This window comes from Chaetomium globosum, genomic scaffold, assembly GCF_000143365.1.
Source record: "Chaetomium globosum CBS 148.51 scaffold_6 genomic scaffold, whole genome shotgun sequence".
Classification (NCBI taxonomy): domain Eukaryota; kingdom Fungi; phylum Ascomycota; class Sordariomycetes; order Sordariales; family Chaetomiaceae; genus Chaetomium; species Chaetomium globosum.
In genome coordinates, this window is record NT_165981.1 from 1184799 (window position 1) to 1205418 (window position 20620).

A 20620-nucleotide genomic window follows, 5' to 3' on the forward strand; every position below is an offset into this window, starting at 1 on the left:
ACCGAAACCCTATGTGACCAATTTCTCCATGGCGCCATCCCATATGTCGAGCAGACCCATCAGCATCACCATACCATGTAAGAGAGGGCTGGGGCTGCGTCGTCAATCCTGTCGATTCCGGCTGTTTGCCTGCTCTCGGACGTCACCACCCGATGCCCTCCACCAAACATCCCCGCCCCACCGCATCAACCGCTCCACAGCCGCGGTGGGTGTTATGGCGGGCCGGACATCCAGGTAGAAGACTGGCTCACCAGTTGGCTCCGGAGGTGCCGAGTAGAAATCGATCACGTAGCGGACCTCTTTCTTCTGGCCGTTGATATTGCGCGAGACGAACCAGTCGTGGCGATCAAAAGGCGGCTCGGTGCTAGACCCAGAACGTCAGTAATCGCCCGATAAACATGTTGGAATCCGACATACCCGAACTTGGATGGATATACCCGCCCTAGCAGCTGTAGCATAGCCGCCTTTGGGGTCATCTCTTTTGGTCTCCCTTGAAACCTGATGAGGGTGGGTTGTGTCTGGCCGCCCTCCTGCGCCTCTAAACGCCTAAGGGCTAACGGCGCGTTCTCTTCTCCGCGTTTACTGACTTCCCAGCCCCGGGATAAGCCCCTGGCAAACCTGCGCTCCCAGTCGACAATCTCGCCCCAGGCTCCCTCGTTTAAAAAGTTATGGACATCGACCATACTTTCGACAGCCGTGATGTCCGTGTCCGTGTAGCCCTTACGCAGCAGCGCATTATACATCTGCTGAGGCGAAGGGTACTCCCAATTGCTTTCGCCGGTGCCTCTTGGGATAGAAGATTCGTCTCGACTGGTCGGGAGCACATGGGTCTGACCGGGAGCCTGCTCTTGAGAGATAGACTGAAACATGTAGTTGAGTGGGTTAAGCTTGGAGAGCATCGATGGCTCCTGCCGTTGTTCTGAAGACGAGCCTTGACTATCATGCGGAACGGGACGGGAGGCTAGCGCTGCGTTTGCGGTGGGGTTGCCGTGCGGAACAGGGCAGGAGGGGGGCGTTGGGCTCGCGGCACGGGCAGGAGGAGTGAAGGCATCAACGGTGACTTTGTGCATAGGACATCCGGCCTAGAGAGGGAGGATTTGGGATGAGTATGCGTGATGGATTGACCGGGATACCAACTTACAGGCGGGGTACCGGCCTCAGTGATGTGTTTATGCCTCTTGTCCGCCGGAGGGACAACCGGGGTGGCTGTGGTGTCGGCCCAGAACCAGCCCATTGTGAAAGTAGTCCGTCGGGCAAAACCAGGGAACTCGGGGGATGATGTGTGAGGAATGGTTTAGCTCGGTAGCACCGGGAATGTTGGTTCGACAACGGGAGAAGGATGGGCGATGGCGATAGGAAGATTGTGGGCGATAACGGAAAAAAAGAGACGGGGATGATTTGGGCTAAGGACAAACGGGGCAAGAATGACGCGCAGTTTCTTAGGCGCCAAGCCGGCTGTCCCGCAGGCAAATCACATGCAGGGATCGGCATTGTTCGCGAGTTGGGTGTTGGGCAGTTTGGGAGTTTGGCAGCTTGGCAGCTTGGGTTCAAGTCGACCAAGTAGCGAGGCATGCAGATTTGTACTGTTACTGTCTACGGTGTGTACTGCATTATTTTCAAGTATCAAGTACCGCTGGGGTAATAAAAATGATGGAGTGTTATTAATTGAACCTTGCCCATCGGTAGCAGGCCTCACCGGGCCGCTCTTGTGGGAGCGAGTCCTATTAGACATTCGGAGAGAGGAGATCATATCGGACACATCTTTCGACCTATTCTCGAGAGTTAGCTGTGTGGTTCTAAGGATAATGCGAGACAAGGGACCTACGTCTTCGGCGCTGGCCTGCATGAACCTTCTCGTCTCTAGGCCTACCCACACTTTTAGCATATGGAAGTCGCCCTCTTTGACCATGTCCTTGCCGCCCTGGGTGCCGAGTTGCCTTAGAATCGGGAGCGAGCTGCTGAGGAGGTCTACATCAGGGTTCAAGCTGCGGCCAATACCCTCGAGCAGCAACATGCTGATGACCACATTGACGAAATCCCCTTCTAGGCGGACATGGTGCTGCCTGACCATCCCTAGGACTTCCTGCAATATGTCACCAATCTTGACGTTTCCGAGTGCGAGTGTCCGGCTCTTTACGCCGAGAACCAAGTGTTGCATCTTCAGGGCAAACACCTCGCTATCGAGAACCGCGTCAGGTTGCCGACACCGTTCGCACATCAGATGGCCGGCCTTGTAGCCATCGAACTCGGCCACGGCGCGGAACAGGTCGAGGAAGTTGCGCCGATTCGTAGCATTCAGTTCCGTCACAAGACCAGTGTCGATAAAGATCAGCTGTGGCCTGAATCCCTCGCGCTCAATCTTGGCCAACTCGGCGTTCCAGAGCTTCTTGTCGTGCTGATGCGGACGCAGCCGTGACAAAACCTGCTCGGTAACGTCTGCCTGGTGCCCTACACCGGGGTTCCCGGGCGCGCGGCGCAACCGTAGGCTAGGTCGATCCGCTTCATAGAACCGCACCATGATATTTCCAGGGTGGAGGTCGGCGTGAACAAAGTTGTCGAGGAGAAGCATGCGCAGAAACGCGTCAAGACCCTCGGAGGCGATGTCTTGCTGGAACATCCCTCCTCCATTGGCAATAAAGTCGGCGAGGGGTATGCCGTAAGCGAACTCTTCGATGAGCACATTCCGAGTGCAGAATTCTGTATAGGGAAATGGGAACCAGGCCGTAGTTCTCTCCTTGAAGTTTTTGCGGAACCTTGACAGATTTGCCGCTTCAATACGCAGATCCAGCTGCAGCTTCATCATCTCTCCAAACTGGTCTACTTCATCAGGCAAAGATAGCCATTCCATCGTCGGCACCACGTTAAGTACGGAGGCGAAGAACCGCATGATCCGAAGGTCGCGCCGCACAGTCCGCTCAACGCGGGGGTGCTGGACCTTGATGGCAACATAGGACGATGGGACGCGCTTCGGTGTGCTTTTGAGAACTGTATCGACATTTTTGCGGACGTTATGGCGGAGATCGGCGGGTTCCTCAGGAATATCCACGTCTCCAGGAACGGCGAGGTCAGGCTTGAGCTTTGCTTTGTAGACCTGGGCAATGGCACCGACGCCAATCGGTTTCTCGTCAAACTCATCAAATATATCGTCGAAATCGCGTCCGCCAAAAGCATTTTGGACTATCCGCTTCGTCGCATGGAAAGAGTGGGCAGGAGCGTTGGCATGAAGTTTTGACATGATGTCACACAGTTCATTGGGGAAGATGTCGGATCTAGAGGCGGCCCCATTGCCCAAGCTGTCGACATCGACTGTCAGTTAGCGGGTCGTGGCCACGGACTGGGGTTGTATTACCTTGATGAAAGCCGGGCCCGCCCACTCCATGGCCTGGACTAAAAAGTTATACCACCACAAAGTCCCTGTCCGCTCGTTATCGCGCTCCGGTAAACGACGCCCAGCCCACATCGCCGGTACCGTTATGATTACGGGCACAAATATTGCAACGAGTTGCAAAAAGCGGAAGCCAGTACATATTGGCTCCCAGATGTAGAGGTCCAAAATAAAGACGAGTCGGCGTCGCAGCGAGCCTAACGTTCCGTCACGTTCGCCAGCCGTCTTGCGAATCTCGGCCCGGGAAACCTCGAGCATACGCTTCTCGCCAGTATCATCAGGGCTGGCGCTACCATCCTCCGAAAGCTCGACAAATGCAGCCGCGGCCAGCCCACTGCCGGCGGTCGCCATGAGGGCCCGTGGGGCGGAACGGTGGGGCCTCCATGATCGCGGTCGAGCTCGCGGGCCCGTCTGAGACAGCAATGTGCGAATGTTCGCGCGGACAGGCGCAGGTCGGAAAGGGTGCCTCAGGATCTTGAGGGTTGAGCTAGGGCAGAGCGGCGCTTCCGGGTGGGAGAAAAGCCGGCCCAGAGCGAAAGCCAACCTCATGTCGCAGCGGCTTATCGAGGGGTCTAGGATAATTGTGTTGATCGACCGAGCCACGGCATTCTCATCGTCCTCGAAGCCAAACTATGGTGAGTTGTTTCGGACAAGCTGCGCGCGACATGACGATGTCAAGCGCTACTGAGGCAGATTCGAGGTGGTTGCGGGTCGGCTAGGGCACAGAAGGAAAAGCCCGTGACGTCGTCGAAAATGTTGCGCAGACCGGAAGAAGCGGGCCAAGGCCATACACGGGAGCGCCCGGGCACGCGGTCCCATGCAGGTTCGGGGATGGATCGCCGAGATTAACCGACCCACACACGACAAAGCTGTGCAAGGTACGTCATCCTCGAGTAAGTTACCGCGGGACAGTCTCAGCAAGTCTTGTTCACACTCGATGTTGTCTATACACCTTCGGGCTCAAAAATGCCAAACTCGAAAGGGGGGCAAGAAATAAAAAAAAAAAAAAAGAGAGAGAGAGAGAGAGAGAGAGTAAAAGAAAACCAATGTAAAGAAGAGGTAAGGAGAAACAAGCAACATAAATTAAGAAGTCGAGTTTGGGATTTTGAGTGGCTTTCTTTTCGTTCCTCTAGTCGAAGGTTTCGGTGGCACTCACACTCGGAGTTCGACCTTTTTGGCCAAAGAGTGCTATACTACTTGCATGCCGTCTCACCTCAGCGTTTACAAAGGATGTTGGCTTTAGAGACTACCCAATCCAGGCAAGTTTCTCAATTCATTTATGACCCCGGCAAGGCTTCTCAGGCTCCTCCCATGCCTTGGAGGGACTGGTTAGCCGAGCCTAGACATGAATCGTAACTGCGTTGAGAGAGGCCTACAAATGGAGTCAGTTAGTCCTGCCGCGTCGGTTTAGAAGTCATCTCATTCCACAACTCACTTTCTCAGTTCCATGCCAGGGCCCTATTTCTGGCCCTATCGCGGTTTTCCCATCCAACGCCAATGTCACGGGGCCCGTGGTGCGATTGTTGTACGGCACTTCGAAGTACGAAACAGGACTTTGACTAGTTGTCTCAAACGTTACTCGACATGCATTGCCGACCGTGATAGTGATAGATGCAAGGCCTTTCGTTACCGCCATGACGGAGATAACGTCTTTGGCACCGTGGTTGGCCGAAACCGTGCCGCCCTGGCCCCAAATTGTTCCTGGGAAGCTTCAGTCTCACGGTCCGGTATGCAGAGGAATGGTTCAGGCTCACCAGAGTGTTGCTGGCCACGGATTGGGGTAGTACGGTACCAGGCGATAGCGGTGTTTTCCCCTTGCCAATCAATGTCGGCTGTTCCGGACTTGAAAGCGGCGATAAAGTAGGGTAGAATCGCCCTAAACGCAGTGTGAGAGTGCCCAGCGGTGTACGATTCCGCGCCGCTGACGACTTGTGCCGATGATTCATCACAAATGTAGCTTGATTCGCCAAAGTCGTTCCCTTTTGGTGTGAGAATTAGTGGAAATGTAGTGAAATTCCGTAGGACATACAGGTGATGATCTGGACGAAGTCTGGCATGACCTCCAAAACCTGCTGCCAACGATCATGCCAAAGAGACTCGCTAGAACAGTACCAATTTTTATTCCACTGCGGCAGATCTGGGTTCGCCATTAGATAGGATAATGGCAAAAATGGAGAGTTGGGCTTGCCTGTATAGAACCAAGGGCTGACACCCATCATGTACTTCTTGTCGCTGAGGCAGTCTTTGTAAAGAAGGTCTTCGGCAGTTGTCATCTTGGATTGCCCAGGTTTGGGCCAGGCATCCCAGGAAACTTTGCGTGTGTCAGCTTCGTTGGCACAGACCGGTACAGCAGCAATAAGTTCCATGACTTACAAGCTCCGTCAATCAAATCCAGTTTATGGGCGACCCCGTGTGGTCCCAGACTTGACCAGTTTGGGACAAGATAGATAGCCGGCGTTTCATTGCGGACGCTGAGCCAGTTATGAGCCCAGCCAGGACCTTCGAAGGTTGAGACGAGGGCTTTTCCGTCGATGGTGGCTTGTGCAGGCGATGCATGATACCGGTTGATCAAGCTGACCACCTGGGGCACTGACCAACATCCAGCCGCCATACTACCCCGGCGACGGTCAGGTTCAACTCATGTACAAGGGCAATTGCATAGAGACGACGCACTCAAATGATATGAACATGGAAAACTCTCCACAACGCGCGGCTGCTTCATAGGCATGGTCGAGTTGCAGGCTGGTCCAACTGTCTGAAGGGCCGATATTGAGAGCAAACCCGTCGATGCCCGCTGCTTTGGCTGTCGCAATTTCGTGACCCCAACACTCAGGTGGATAGTCGCATGTGAGTCCGACCTAAAAATCACGAACATATTAGTAGCGATCTCAAACGCCACTTGACCGAAGTCCGATGTGGGCTCGAACCATGTAGTGGGCAAACACTTTACGGCCTCCATCAGGCGCGGCGGGCCGGGCTTCGGCATCTCTATCGAAGGAGTGTTCCATCATGTTCTCCAGTCGTGTGCCACAGCGTCGGTGTGGTTCTCAGTCATATGTGAAATCAGCGCTGGTTAGGTAGGTACCTAATGTTAATGTATTTGATATCGATTTCCGAGAAGACGAAGCACGAATGCCCTTGATTGTGTGGTACCCTAGGTACCTGAGCTCAACAGGAGGGATGTTCATTCGCCCCCCACGGTAATAATATCATAAGTCAAGTTATGATCATAAAATTGGCTTTGAGCATACCAAGGACATACGAAAAATCAGGGGTTTGATGTCCGAGGCCTCTCCCCACTCACGGAAGTCTCGGTCCGACTGGATTTTTGATGCCTTGGCTTGGGGAATGGGGTCAATGCCGTGAGAAGTGATCGAATTGAGGTTTATGATTGCTCATTCCAATACTCCGAATCTTCTTGAAACTGGACATCGTTGAATTTGACAAACTGGTTTGGAAAAGGTTTGAGTCGGAAATTCCTATGAACTTGATCTGGTGGCACTGAAATTAAATCAAGGAACATGCATGCATCGCGCTACGAAATGTCAGTATTTGAGAGTTTCCGATATCATGGCTGGAGACCTTAACGGATAATCCGCATTGCAATCACAGTTGGCCTTTTGAGTCGATCAAATCCAAGTGCAGCGCCCTTAGAATGGCATTGCAAGAAGCTGGAGACTTTCCATTGCGAGGGTTTGCCCCACATTTCTGTCCCAGTCACACCGGACCGGAAATAAAAATATCCTGCAGCCCTGCGATTTTGGCTCCGCACAATTCAATCTTGGTGAAATTTCGCAACTCCGCAACCTTTAGCATCACGAACCGACGACCGATTCTAGGCAAGGCACCACATTAGTCGATTAGTCGCGAAAATGGATTCCTCGAAGTACCCTTAAAGCTCGTCAAGGTCACCCGAGTCCTCGGCAGAATCCTAACGAACCACCCCGCAACTTAGCCCTCCAATTCACGCTCGTTGCTAATCTGGTCGAAATACAGGTTCTCGTGGTGGTGTTACTCAGGTGCGCGTCGAGTTCATGGACGACACTACTCGTTCCATCATCAGGAACGTCAAGGGCCCTGGTATGAATCGAAATACCTCCGATTGATCCACCGGCGACTAATCCCACGTGTGTCCAGTTCGCGAGGACGACATCCTGGTTCTTCTCGAATCCGAGCGCGAGGCCCGCCGCCTCAGATAAAGTACAGGTGTTTCTGGGGTTGGGTGAAGATGGGAAAGTGGCAACAGCTTTCAGCTCCCTTGTCGGCCTTTTTGGCCCGACCGTCGCCATAAGCTGCGGCGAAGGAAGGATGGGATGTCAAGGACAGGCGTTCGGTAGAACGGTATCACGATTATTGCTCTCCACAAATTCTACATGGCGCTGACGCTGCGCCAATTCCTGCGGATACCACGGTGTTACGGCTAGATCTGGGTGATGATGGGCGCCGAAGGACAAATTTCCAGCGAGTTCACGGAAGCATGGGGCTGGTGCCTACGGATCTGGTGCCTGTGATATACGAACCGTGCACTCGCAAGCACGCCCACCAGCAACCCGTCTAATCCAATCGCTACTGCGACGGAGGGATACATGGTTCAGGGGAGTTCGTGGATATTTGGGCAAGCCGATGGTATGCGGATAAAGCTGGTCACTGCAACAACCCGGGAGTGTATTGGAGGCGAGTTCTGACCATTCAATGACCATCCCTGATTCCCTCGGTGATAAATATCTGAGCGGCACCTTGCGGGCCAAATGGTGGCTCTAACCTTTTGCGTTTTGGACCGCTCGACTTCTCCCAGGACATATCATGGTCCAAGCTTGATGTTAGTCTTCGAGACATACCACTTGACTCCTCACGAACCCTTTTCAAGATCCAGTACTCCAGTAACAGTTCGTAAGAGCCGCTTTGCGCCCCATGACCACATGTATTACGCGGTGTATCAAGCATTGGAATAACTAAAAACTGACTCCGTCCTCACCTTCTCTCGTCTTTCCTTATTCCGAGAACCGAGCCGCACCACCATATCATACTTCCGTAACCGATTCCGGCAACGGTGTTTCTCGGTGGATGTCCCTGTTTGGTGTTCTGCTCCTGGCGTAGCGGGACCCAAGGGGCACCATGACCACCGTCTTGGCAGATTCAAAACGCACCAGAGTCCCCATGGATGGCTTGCACCCCGCTGGATGCTACCTCGGGTGGCTTGCTGCGACCTGGATTCCGGGGTCCAGGTACAATTCCTCCAATCGCATGATTTACATGTTATTGGTGCGGCAGCGCCCTCTCCTTGAACTCGGAATGCCGAGATGGCAGGCCCATTATCCAACCACTATTTATAGGTATGCTTGGTGCTCGCGGTTATGGAAGGATACTCGAGATGTTGTTGCTGTCCAGACCAAAGCACGTCTCGCCTCGGCCACTTTTCTTCGCTTCTCTCAGGGTGTTTGAATGCCCAAGATGGCGGTCCGATCCATGATCCGTTTGCTCGCTCTGTCCGTCTCCATCTTCGCGCCCAGTGTTCTTGGTGCTTTCGGCTATAGCTCGTCTGGTGGCAATTATATTGTCGATGCCGGCTCCGCCAACCCATTGGTGTTCGCCGTAAGCCAGTCGAATTGCGACATCAAATCCATCAAATATCGTGGAACAGAGCTTCAGTATGGCAGCACTGGCACCCACATCGGCTCTGGCTTGGGTTCTGCCACAGTTTCAATCAGCCAGATCAGCGGATCGTCCCGGTACATCAAGGTGACATGTGTGACGTCCACCCTGACGCACTATATGGTGGTCCGGGAGGGCGAGAGCATTATCTACCTGGCGACCTACATCACTGCCCAGCCTTCGATAGGGGAGTTGCGGTTCATCGCCCGTCTGCTACCTGACAAGCTTCCTGGCGAGTACCCCTATGGCGAGGTCTCAAACACGAACGGCGCTAGTTCGACCGTCGAGGGTTCCGACGTCTTCGTGGTAAATGGGCAGACACGGTCCAAGTTCTACTCGTCCACACGATTCATCGACGAGGACTCTCATTGCGTGTACGGTGGCAGCGACTTGATGCACGTTTGTATTATGACCCCCCAGCAAGAGTCATCCTCTGGAGGTCCCTTCTTCCGCGACATTGACTCCAACAACGCGGGGGCGTCCACCAACCTTTACAACTACATGAACAGTGGTCATGTGCAGACCGAGGCATATCGCATGGGGCTACATGGACCCTACGCCATGCAGTTCTCGCGCTCCGGGATCCCAAGCGTCAAGAGCCTCGATGTTTCTTGGTTTGGAGAGGTGTCTGTCACTGGATATGTACCGGCTTCTAACCGCGGAACCGTGCAGGGGACTGCGAGTGGTGTGCAGAGCGGTCTTCAGGGCGTGGTCCATTGGTACAACAACGCGGCCCAATATTGGGCGAAGACGTCGTCCAACGGTGGGTTCACCTCACCGTTGATGAAGCCGGGCACGTACACGATGGTTCTTTACCAGACCGAGTTCAAGATCGCCACCGGCACCGTCACTGTCTCTTCCGGCAAAACGGTCACTCAAAACATTGCCGGCACTTTCAACACATCGCGGAAGACGCTGTTCCAAATTGGCGAGTATGACGGCCAACCAACCGAATTCCGCAACGCCGACAAGTTCCTTCGGATGCACCCGAGCGACAGCCGCATGGCGAGCTGGGGCCCTCTGACCTACACAGTGGGCAGCTCACAGCTCTCAGATTTCCCTATGGCTCTCTTCAACTCGGTTAACAACCCCGTGACGATCCGCTTCAACCTGGCCAGCGCCCCCGGAGCGGCCACGCTGCGCATCGCCACGACTCTGAGCTTTGCCGGGAGCCGCCCCCAAGCGGTTGTCAATAGCTGGAGCGGTCCCATCCCGTCGGCGCCACCCAAGATTGACAGCCGCGGTGTGACGCGGGGTGCATACCGCGGGAACGGCGAGATCTATACCGTCAATATCCCTGCCGGCACCCTCGTCGCCGGTAGCAACACCATCACAATCAGCTCGGTCTCTGGTAGCAGCGGCGCGATGTTCCTGAGCCCCAACTTTGTGAGTCTCTCCCTCTTACTGGCCGTAACCAGGTTGTCTCTAACCAGTCCACCCCCGGGGTTAGATATTTGACGCTGTTGAACTCTACACAGCTTAAGTTTGGTTTGTAGGGTAGGAATGGAAAACCTAGCGCATCTGTTGTAGCTTTGGAGTGATCTTGGAGCCGAAAATCAATACTCGAAGCCCCGCTTAGCTTCGGTCAAGGTAGAGCTAAAAGTGAACCCGAATGCTACGATAGACGAGTTGCTCTTACTGTTGTGCTCCTAAATTGGTAAAAGGGCGGTGATGCTACCTACTTATTTGATCCTCCATTTGGCCATCAAGAAGCACATAGTCTCCGAATGATGCGGGTTGCGAGTGAGGTCGGGACTTAAAGGGGGGGCTCGCACGTTCAGAGACACAACAATCCCGCGCTACGCGAGATATATGGTGCACAGGTATATGTACCTGCCTAACATGACTACCTAGGCCGTCTTGGTGAGACTTCTCCATTGATTCTAGCTCGTTGGAATGACGGGGGTGGCAGGACGATCAGGGGTGCCAAGCGTCCTAACCGTCTTCAATCACATGTATTTTCGTGCAGAATTATTGTACTTGTCGAGCATTCGAGTCCTGGTTGGTCCGTCTGCTATAGGTGGCGGGTAGGCGAGGTTAACACCCCTAGTCTGTTTCCGGCAGTTATAAAGGCGAGATCGATTTGCATCTGCGGCCCGGGGATCGACAGTCGCAAGATAGCGGTCTTGGTATTCAAGATGATGTACCTGCCTGATCGAGGTAGTACCCATGGGGGTCACCCAAGCAAGCTACTCGATGAGGAAATACTCCCCGGCGGAGCACACCGAACATCGCATGTGGGAGAAAATGGAAAGTCTGTTTCAAATCCACTACTTGGGCAAGCAGGGCGGGCCCCTCTACAGCCGAGGAATATAAGAAGTTGCTGTGAACTACCTATTAGTAGAAGTAGCGTTTGTTGGTGCGCGACTCATTCATTTCCCTTATCAATGCTACCTACCCTAGCCCCCTAAGCTACGCTCTAACGGCCAATCATGCATCTCCCGGTGGCTCTCGCTCTGCTGGCCGGTTCAGTGTCATCAGTTGTTGCTGCACCTGCCGTTGAGTCGCAAGGGGCAGACACTGGCCTGCGTCTCATCAAGACCTCCCCTGAGGATCCCGGCAAATGGGTCACGGAAGAGCAGAAGATTAGAGACTACAAGTCCAACGGCATTGGCTTTGTTGACATCACCGACATTACCGACGCTGAGGTGCTCACCGCGCTATCTACCGCTGACACCCAGGAGAAAGCCTTCTCAGCTCAAGCTGTCAACTATCCCTCCAGCGTCAGCCATAAGGAAGAGGCGAACCTCCTTTTAGAGAAGGTTTCAGTCACTGAGCCAAAGAGCTGGCTAAAGAGCCTGACTGAGTAAGTGTGTTGTTGTTGCTGCACCCTACCCATTGAGGAGCTGAAAAGTACAACGGTGATTGTTTTACTGATCATTCACCTTCACCCACAGTTTCTATAACCGATATTACCGAAGTTCATACGGCACTGAGGCAGGGGCATGGCTCTTTAGCACAGTCAAGAGCATTGCCGCAAAGAACTCCGCCATCACTGTTACCCAATTCACCCATTCTTTCAAGCAGCCGTCCATCATTGCCAAGGTCCCCGGCACTACAGAGAACTTAGGTGAATATCCGCCCACTTCAAAATGGGTTTGAAGTGAGAGTGGATTTGCTGACTTGACGGCAATGGCCGATGATAGTCATTGTCTCGGCTCATTACGACTCTACCGGTGGCTCTTCCAGCGCGCGGGGTCCCGGAGCCGATGACAACGGCTCCGGCGTCGTGGTTCTTCTCGAAGCCCTGCGCGTCCTGGCCAACGCCGGATTCAAACCCAAGAACACGCTCGAATTCCACTTCTACGCAGGCGAGGAGGGTGGCCTGCTCGGCTCCCAGGATGTCTTCTCCAGCTATAAGTCGTCCCGGAAGACAGTGCTCGCCGTCCTCAACCAGGATATGACGGGCTACTCGCCCAGCGGGAAGATCTCAATCTACACAGACTACGTTGACTCGGCTCTGACGGCTTATGCCCGAGTCATTGCGACCGCGTACATTGGCGCGACTACTAGTGATGCGTGCGGATACGGATGCTCGGACCACGCCTCGGCGAGGTCAAACGGATTCCGTACGTTTGCCCATTCATTCGCGGGGTTGAATCAATGATTGACAACTAACTTCGCTAGCGGCGGCTTATGCTTGCGAGGACAAGATGGATGATTCCTCGCCGTACATTCACACTTCCGGTGATGTAAGTTAGGACCATCACATGCTAGGAGTGCTACTTTGAATGCGTGCTGACCTCGACTGCAAGGCCTACTCGACTATTATGTGGGATGCCGTGCTCCGGCACAGCAAATATACTGTGGCCTTCCTAGTGGAAGCATCGTACCTCTAGGGAAAAGACGGTGCGTATGGTAGGGAGGTATCTTGGGTCTTCAGCCGGTCCATATCATGTTGGACGTAACGAGTGTGAAGTTGCTTGGTAGTATCTGGTTGTTCCTTATGGGAAGTCTGACCATTGTCTCAAGTTCTGGATATTCGTTGCTGCTAGTTATGAAGATCTATCGCTAATATAAAGCGTCGCAAGTCCACAATTGTCTTCCTCCAATATACCCCATACCCCAAAGTCAATTTTGAGTATTACCCTCTGGGGTGATCGAAATCTTCTCTATCAACAAGAAGATCATCAGTAGAAATGCTAGAGGCCACTCCAAAGAGGGCATCCATTTCCTCCAGCGGCCGCCCCTTGGTCTCAGGATAGAGCAAATAAACGATAGGCACGCTGGCCAAGTTGATCGCCATGAAAAAAAAGTAAATTTTGGAGCCGATGTTGGCGATGCCAACGGGCCATATTTGTGCAACGATGATGGCCCCTGCGGCGCCGCAGCTGGCAGCCAGGCTCAACCCGCGGGCACGCACAGCGGTGGGGAATATCTGGGGATTATATCAGTCCGTTGTTCTCGCAAATAGGGGCTTTGTTCGCCTTCCATACCTCGGAGCCATAAACCCAGGCGGCAGGGCCAAAGCCTATGCTGAACCCCAGCGCGTAGATGAAAATAAACACAACACAAGTGTAGTCCGCCGCTCTGTTTATGTTGTCGGGGTAAGCCAGGGGCAGTGCTCCGTTGATCTTGGGTTAAGCATGAATGAGCATGAGGCCTGAAATGGACACGTAACCATATGATTCGGGCGTGAGCTGACTTACCAACAGGGCAAACGCCATGACGATGGCTCCAGCAATAAGGGTGAGGCGGCGACCGACCCTGTCGATGATGAGCACTTCGACGACGGCACAGCCGGTCTTAAGGGTGCTTTCGATACCACCGGCAAGCAGAGACACGCGATGGCTAAATCCCAAAGCCTCGAAAAGTGCTGGGAGGTAGTATTTCATGGCAATAGCGCCGCACATTTGGGCCATAAACTGCAGCAGCGCTGCTCGCCATAGACGCGCAAAGAGGCTGCGATTGGTGAACAGTGAGACCCATGTGAGGCCGGAAATCCTAAATATGGCGACGGAACGTTCGATATCGGAGAGTTCTGTCCGTGCTTCATCTGACGTGTAATATCCTTCACGGTAGAACTGAAGAGTTTCAAAGGCCTCCTCAGTCTTTCCATGCTCGACGAGCCATCGAGGACTGATGGGGTGGGAAAAGGTTGTAAGTGAGCATGCTGGCGTTTGGGCTGAGGATGCCGTAGGGCTGTACTTACGACTCGCGCATAAACGGAAGCGCGCCCATGAAGAACAGGGCTGGGATAAACGAAGCACCGAGGGAGAACCGCCATCCCACGGAGAGGCCGCGGTCGTTGTCCCAGAAAGTCATGGCATATCCAACCCTATTATAGCGCTGTCAGTCGACGGTCGCCTCGACTTTTCCGCGCCGCCGATGTCACCGACCAAAATCCTGTGGCGAGACCTGCAACAAAGCCAACGTGGTTCAAGACGACGTATCTGCCACGTTGTTTTGCGGGGGCTATCTCACTGCGATGTCAACACGTTAGCAACGGAACCTTGCCTCCGCAATAGCAAGATTATTTACCTTTGGTATAGTGGGACACTCGTAGAGATTATGGCCGTCCCAGTGCCAGCAACGATGCGGCCTGCAATGACCATGCCTAGCGCGTGTGACCCAAAGGCACCCGTTTGAAGTGCCTGACCAAGGCATATGACGGCCATACCCACAAGAGCAGCGTAGCGGCGGCCTATTCTGTCAGCAGCGGGGTGCGCGAAGAACACGTAGCTCAGCCAGGAGCCGAGATAGTAGATGGCCGTGATGAGGCCGCTTCGCGGTGCGTCGGGAGACTGCAGGGTTTCTTTGAAGCCCGGGTGGACGAGCACGGATGCTAAAAACGCCAACATTGTATCTGGCAGAGTACACTGTTAGCTCCGAGGTAATGAAGGGCTAAGAGGATGTCATAGTTAGGTGGCGGAGATTAAAATGTTGGCCTCGCTTGATGAATGTAGGTATCTAGGTAGGTTAGGTGGGTAGGTAGGGATATGTTATTACCCCCAAACAAAGGATCCCAAAGCTAGAATCAAACAGAACGAGTGAAGGCGCCAGTAAGCCTTCGAGAAGCTAGCTGTTGTCATGGCTCGTCGCGATAATTTTGTGATGCCTGGACTGTCTCGAGCTTATAGTTTGCGTGGACATGGGAATAGTGGACCGTGTTCAGTGGTACTGTATGGCTTCAAGAGTCGTTTTGTTGTATTACTACTGCGGCTTAGCAAACCGCCGAATCAGGAGATATGTAAACGATAGAAAGCAAGAATGACGTTTTCCATCTTGAGGCGGAAGGAACACAGAAGCCAACTGTAATAGGAAGGACAGACCAAGGCTGCTCATTGCAACCCCCGCACGGGAGGGGGTGCATCAGTAGTGGTGGGAGGCGGCACTCTAACTGCCGACGACTAAAGCACATGAATGTAACATGGCCCCCCTCCCGCCATGGAGGAGTTCTGGATCTCCCCACCGAGCTAGCTACACAAACTAAGGCAACAGTGGCAATTGGCCTGTGAGCCCAAGTGGGCGATTGGACCATGGTCGTCGGCAAAGCCGGCTTTATTGAATCACTACTCACTAACGTTTCCAACGGAGGTTTCAGTGAAGAAACACCAATTTCGAGTAGTTGAGCAGCGAGGGTACTAAATCAACGACATTGAATTCATCAGAACAGGATATGGCGTTTCGGAGAATTCGACTTGCAGGAGCATGGGACGGGACGCAGGTCCGGACCAATCTAGAGAGGCACCATTCGACCGGGAGCTCACACACTCGGGAAGCCTCGAACATGATGACGCACGCGCCAAGAACATTGTCTTCTGGGCTCGTCCCATCCGACCCCGAGTTTCGGCAGAGCTTCACCGAGCCGTGTGTAATGTTGCCAGCTACGATGTACCTTACACAGGTATCTTTACGAGAGGCCTTTATAAACAGCCCATGAAGGCTCACGCTTGTGAGATGAAAGCGACCACAATCGATAATTACCTGTCTTAGCTTAGAAAAACTCATATCGTTCGGGTCATATCTAAGATAGGTACCCAAGTACATGTATTCTGCTCTACCTCATGTGGGCCATTGAAGAGAAAATCAAATTCGAGACAAAAGCGAATTCACCATCACGGTTCTAGTGTGGGATGTAACCTACACTTCTATTTGATACGTCCCCATTTTGGCTAACTTAGGTCCATTTCACTGACGTTGCGTAGCGAGCAAACATCCTAAGATAAAGACATCGATTGTCCTTAGAGGGCCGCCACCTTCTCATCAAAGTCGGCATTCTTGCCGGTAGCCAGGTCGTAGATGGGGTGTCCCAGGCTGTCGTGGATGCCAAAGTTGCTCGCCGGGTCGGCGGGGGTGTCAACGGGAGTATCCGAGTAGGCAAAGGCCACCGTAGTCTGGGCCGAGGGGTCGATTTCGGTGTAGCCCATGTCATCGTCGCCCCACCTCGAGCACCCGGTGCACTTGGCCGTGACCTGCCAGTGGGTCTCGTTGGCGTGCGTTCCGGTCTCGAGGACGGTGTACTGCGCATCCGGGTTTTCCGGGGGGCTGAAGTAACCGCTATTGGGTGGTTAGTGCTTGCGATATATCGGGTTTGGAAGTAATGCATCGGGGACGACGTACTAAGCGATCCGCGACGACAAGACGACGCTACCGGCCCCGTCCGCCCACCCAATGGCGAGGGGGTTGTATGTCATATGGCCGCCCCAAGCGAATCCAGCCCAGCCAACGTCTGCGGGCGACACAATCTGGAGAACAGTGTCGAAAACCTTGTCCTCGGGGACAGGGTCAGGGATGGCCACGCGGAAGATAATACCGCGGTCACTGGTGTACGAGGCGAAGGTCAAGCCGGTCTCCGCGTCCTCAAAGGGAGTAGAGTCGGGATCAAACTGCCTCCGGGCTACAACACAGAGGATTATGTCAGTCTCGCCGATAGAATGGGGTGGTAGAGGAGTATCATACCGAGGCCCATGAAGCCCGCCACACGCGCAAGACTCTGGAGAAGATGCATGTTGAACCCGTATTTCTGTAACAGGCTTTCCAACCAAGTGTGACGTGAGAGCGGGACCACAGACTGGCCACGAGGCGGGGGAGATTTCTTATATAGGACTCGCCCCGGGGGAATTGCAATAACGGCCTGCCGGGGGCTTATCACCCAGGGTCTGGGTTCCTGGCTCACGCCGTGACGCACATCATTCCGCAAATCCGGAGTGGAACATTCCTAATATGCGGCATGCCGTAAGGAACGACCTAAGCCGGAGTGAGGCTCCTCGCTGGACAGGTACCCCGGCACGAAGCGGCCGACGGGCAAATGAATGAAGCAAGGTTAGGATCCGGGTAGCAGTTGTTCGATGTTTAAAGCCAAGCCCAATGCGGGTCCTTTTCGGCAAGGTCTCAGTTCGCAAGGGGACGATCTGGTCATCTGTTTTTGGTAGGTTCTGGTTGGCCCATCCAGCGGGCGTTGTTGTGAGGCCGCACCTCATTGACTGCCGGAAGGCACGCCAATCGCTCCGGAGTGGTCATCATTTCCAGAGAGAAGCGCGGAGACGCATGGAAGGACGTGGAGAAATTCGGTGCCGGTGTTGGCGGGTGATGATCCGAAGCCTTGATTGGAAGGGATAAAGCAAGGTGTTTTAGGAATAAATGATTGCGGGGTGCGGTGAGATATTAAACGGAGGGAGCGGGAGAGTCATGCGGGTTCTGGTTAGAGATCAGCATAGATCCCAGAACAGGGCAGACCGAGGGGCTTATACCACAGTTGAAAGAGGACGGTCTCTTTAGCCTAAACCTGATTCGACAAGGAACACGACATTCGAAGGACGTTCTTCGTACCGATGCAAGGGGCGGCCAGATCCTGACGCTTGACACAGTAGAGGAGACAGAATTGGGCATGATTGTCTGCTAGATCGGACATGAGGGCATCGTGGTGGTGAGGCACAGGTAGGACATTTTCAACGCAAACCCCCACGGTCCGTTTCAATCGTAGAAGACGATGGCCTTATGAGCAAGAGCGGGATCCACGAATATTGAACTGATATGAGAGAGTACGAAAGAATTCTTCTCGGGAGATTATGTGTAAGTAAGTCGTTTGCTCTCGTTTAATCGCACCAAAATGTCAGTGGTGTTTTGGTTGGGAATTTCGAGAGGATGTATCCATGCGGCTGTTGCAGAACTTTATATTGTGTAACATTAAAACGGGTTTATGCTTGGCACTATCCTGCGTCATCCCTCGATTTTGGGTCTAAAAAGAGAGGGAAAAATGAAAGTTATAGATGTGGGCTTAGTATCGTGATTGCAGACGATGGCCCATGGGTTTGCGCAGTTCCCTCATGAGGGGGAATAAGGCCAGAAGAGGTCGGGGCGATAAAATCTAACCGAAAAAATTGATAATAGAGAAACGGCGGTGGGGAGAGGATTGGCACTGGATGTGTTGTTCTCAACCGTCGGTTTCCTTTTCGGGGGAATTGTGAAGTGAGGCCGAGCCGGCGAGACGATCTCAAGACGATCTTCGCCCAAGCCTTGGAGGTCTCCATTGCCAAGGCGGATGCTCTGAACCTTATTCCGAACATGACCCCCACATTTCAGCACTTCCCATGTACAAGAAACAAGGCCCCTGGCGATCTGGAACGGAGCAAGGTCCAATTGAGAAGACTGGCTTTGCACCTGCCACCGTAGCTTGCCGGAGCCTCGCTCGTCATACGAATTCGCGATTTCATCTTCGCATCATGCATTGGCGAGGACTGCAGCTTATCTTACCCTAATAATGCGGCGGAGGAAGGTATCTACCTAGGCAGGTAGCAAGGAAGGATGGTCTGCCTGTCCCTTGGACTCGGCCTGGCCCGCGATACCCCGCTTCGGATTACGACCCCGCCAAAAACTCGAGACAAACCGCCGACGAAGCCGGCGATGAATGCCCCCGTTTTCCTTCCGACCCTTCTTTCACAGATCGAAGGCCAACGGGGATAGCGGCAAATCGCTAGTCAATCATCACCCGCCAGTATGGCCGAGCCAAGGAACCCGTCTCGCCCGCCGCTCCACACCGTGCTTCCGCCCCTCGTCCTCGGCACGGCGACCTTCAACACCCAATATGTCTCAGACCCGCACTCGATGCCCTATCGCGACATCGTCGCCCGTGCCCTCTCCCTCGGCGTCAATGCTTTCGACACGAGCCCCTACTACGGGCCATCCGAAACCTTGCTCGGCACCGCCCTCAACGACCTGATGAACCCCACCACCACCACCACCCCACCAACTGTCCCACTGCCCCGCTCCAGCTTCTTCCTCATCACCAAAGCCGGGCGTCTTGCGTCCACCTCGTTCGACTACTCGCCGTCCTGGATCCGCTACTCGGTGCTGCGCAGCCTGCAGCGGCTGCACACGCCCTACCTGGACCTCGTATACATGCACGACGTGGAGTTCGTGGACGGCGGGCGAGGTGCTGGCGGCGGTGCGCGAGCTGCGGCGGCTGCGCGACGAGGAGGGCGTCGTGCGCTACGTGGGCATCAGCGGCTTCCCCGTCGACACCCTGTGCGCCCTGGCCGAGATGGTGCGCGCCGAGACGGGCGAGCCGCTGGATGCAGTGCTGAGTTATGGGCATTTTACGGTGCAGAACCGGGCGTTGGGGTTGCCATGGGTGGGTGGGGAGGAGGTGGTGCAGGGTGGGGATGGGCGTCGTCGTCGCGTCGGCGAGGATCAAACGCGGGCGGTGGATGTCGTTCTGAATGCTAGCATACTCGGCATGGGCCTGTTGACGAGTCGGGGGATACCGGCAGATCCGCCTAGTGACAAGACGGATTCTCTGCTGGTGCACTGGCATCCCTCGCCACCGGAGCTGCGCATAGCTTGTAAGAAGCTTGCAGAACTGTCGGCTGCGGCAGGCGAGCGCCTGGAATCGGTGGCAATACGTTGGGCGATAGCCGAGTGGGCGCGGATTGCGGCGGCGGCTGGCTTGGGAGTTGACATTGCAGCTCCGGGTGTCGGTCCCCAGAAGGTTGGCGTTACTGTCTGTGGTGTGACGACGATTGGGGAACTGGAAGAGACGGTCGCAGAATGGCGTGGCGTCCTCGCCAGCCTTGCGCTTGGTGGCAGCGATGAAGTGTATGGTCCAGCACGCCAGGAAAAGGTGCTGAGCCTGGTCCGGAACGAATTGTGGCCTGCCTTACAATCGTGGCTGGATTATACTTGGGACAGCCCAGGAGCTGGTTTTGTAAACACGAGGCCGGAAGCTGATCGGGGAATAACTCCGGATGATGGCATAGTTGCTGCATTCGAGAAGGCGAAGCAAGACACCCAGTCCACGGCCAGCACCAGGTAGCACCGGTTATGGCTCGTCACAGGAAATAACTGCGCGGTAACCAGATCGCTATTCGACTTCTAAAACATGATCAAGTAGTACTACCTCAGACGCCAGTTGCTCCAGACTCCGTTCCATCTCCCATGTCGTAGCCTCAATTTCCCATCGTCACCTCACCGGCGCCTGATCCCTCCTTTGTACGTACCAATAATGTCTTGGAAAAATGCTGGACTTGAACTTAGGAAAGAAGAAAGACAGAAAAAAAGAAACAAGGAGGGGGTTGGGGTTGAAGGAAGAAGGAATGGAGTGTGTAGTGGAAAACAAGACTTCCGCCGCTTTCTGGCACCAGG

The 20620-nt window shown here is 54.2% G+C and overlaps 8 protein-coding genes across 8 annotated transcripts; 3 read left to right on the forward strand and 5 right to left on the reverse strand.

Moving 5' to 3' along the window:
* Positions 1–102: 102 nt before the first annotated feature.
* Positions 103–1234, reverse strand: CHGG_08727 (uncharacterized protein; the record flags this gene model as incomplete). The annotated part of the gene is made up of 3 exons (XM_001226653.1): positions 103–364; positions 418–1082; positions 1142–1234. 3 exons carry the CDS (start codon positions 1232–1234, stop codon positions 103–105), a joined length of 1020 nt encoding a protein of 339 aa, XP_001226654.1.
* A 490-nt stretch (positions 1235–1724) lies between these two features.
* On the reverse strand, positions 1725–3736 carry CHGG_08728 (uncharacterized protein; the record flags this gene model as incomplete). The annotated part of the gene is made up of 3 exons (XM_001226654.1): positions 1725–1769; positions 1826–3306; positions 3646–3736. The coding sequence occupies 3 exons, from the start codon at positions 3734–3736 to the stop codon at positions 1725–1727; spliced, it is 1617 nt and encodes a 538-aa protein (XP_001226655.1).
* Positions 3737–4724: 988 nt separating this feature from the next.
* On the reverse strand, positions 4725–5658 carry CHGG_08729 (uncharacterized protein; the record flags this gene model as incomplete). Its single annotated transcript, XM_001226655.1, has 5 exons — positions 4725–4757; positions 5016–5086; positions 5140–5364; positions 5415–5511; positions 5596–5658. The coding sequence occupies 5 exons, from the start codon at positions 5656–5658 to the stop codon at positions 4725–4727; spliced, it is 489 nt and encodes a 162-aa protein (XP_001226656.1).
* Positions 5659–8836: 3178 nt separating this feature from the next.
* On the forward strand, positions 8837–10533 carry CHGG_08730 (uncharacterized protein; the record flags this gene model as incomplete). Its single annotated transcript, XM_001226656.1, has 2 exons — positions 8837–10423; positions 10516–10533. The coding sequence occupies 2 exons, from the start codon at positions 8837–8839 to the stop codon at positions 10531–10533; spliced, it is 1605 nt and encodes a 534-aa protein (XP_001226657.1).
* Positions 10534–11469: 936 nt separating this feature from the next.
* CHGG_08731 (uncharacterized protein) lies at positions 11470–12876 on the forward strand (the record flags this gene model as incomplete). The annotated part of the gene is made up of 5 exons (XM_001226657.1): positions 11470–11843; positions 11959–12107; positions 12184–12606; positions 12665–12729; positions 12793–12876. 5 exons carry the CDS (start codon positions 11470–11472, stop codon positions 12874–12876), a joined length of 1095 nt encoding a protein of 364 aa, XP_001226658.1.
* A 551-nt stretch (positions 12877–13427) lies between these two features.
* CHGG_08732 (uncharacterized protein) lies at positions 13428–14838 on the reverse strand (the record flags this gene model as incomplete). Its single annotated transcript, XM_001226658.1, has 4 exons — positions 13428–13508; positions 13687–14116; positions 14190–14315; positions 14519–14838. The coding sequence occupies 4 exons, from the start codon at positions 14836–14838 to the stop codon at positions 13428–13430; spliced, it is 957 nt and encodes a 318-aa protein (XP_001226659.1).
* A 1383-nt stretch (positions 14839–16221) lies between these two features.
* Positions 16222–16988, reverse strand: CHGG_08733 (uncharacterized protein; the record flags this gene model as incomplete). Its single annotated transcript, XM_001226659.1, has 3 exons — positions 16222–16537; positions 16601–16877; positions 16940–16988. The coding sequence occupies 3 exons, from the start codon at positions 16986–16988 to the stop codon at positions 16222–16224; spliced, it is 642 nt and encodes a 213-aa protein (XP_001226660.1).
* Positions 16989–18976: 1988 nt separating this feature from the next.
* On the forward strand, positions 18977–20291 carry CHGG_08734 (uncharacterized protein; the record flags this gene model as incomplete). The annotated part of the gene is made up of 2 exons (XM_001226660.1): positions 18977–19308; positions 19394–20291. 2 exons carry the CDS (start codon positions 18977–18979, stop codon positions 20289–20291), a joined length of 1230 nt encoding a protein of 409 aa, XP_001226661.1.
* Positions 20292–20620: the final 329 nt, after the last annotated feature.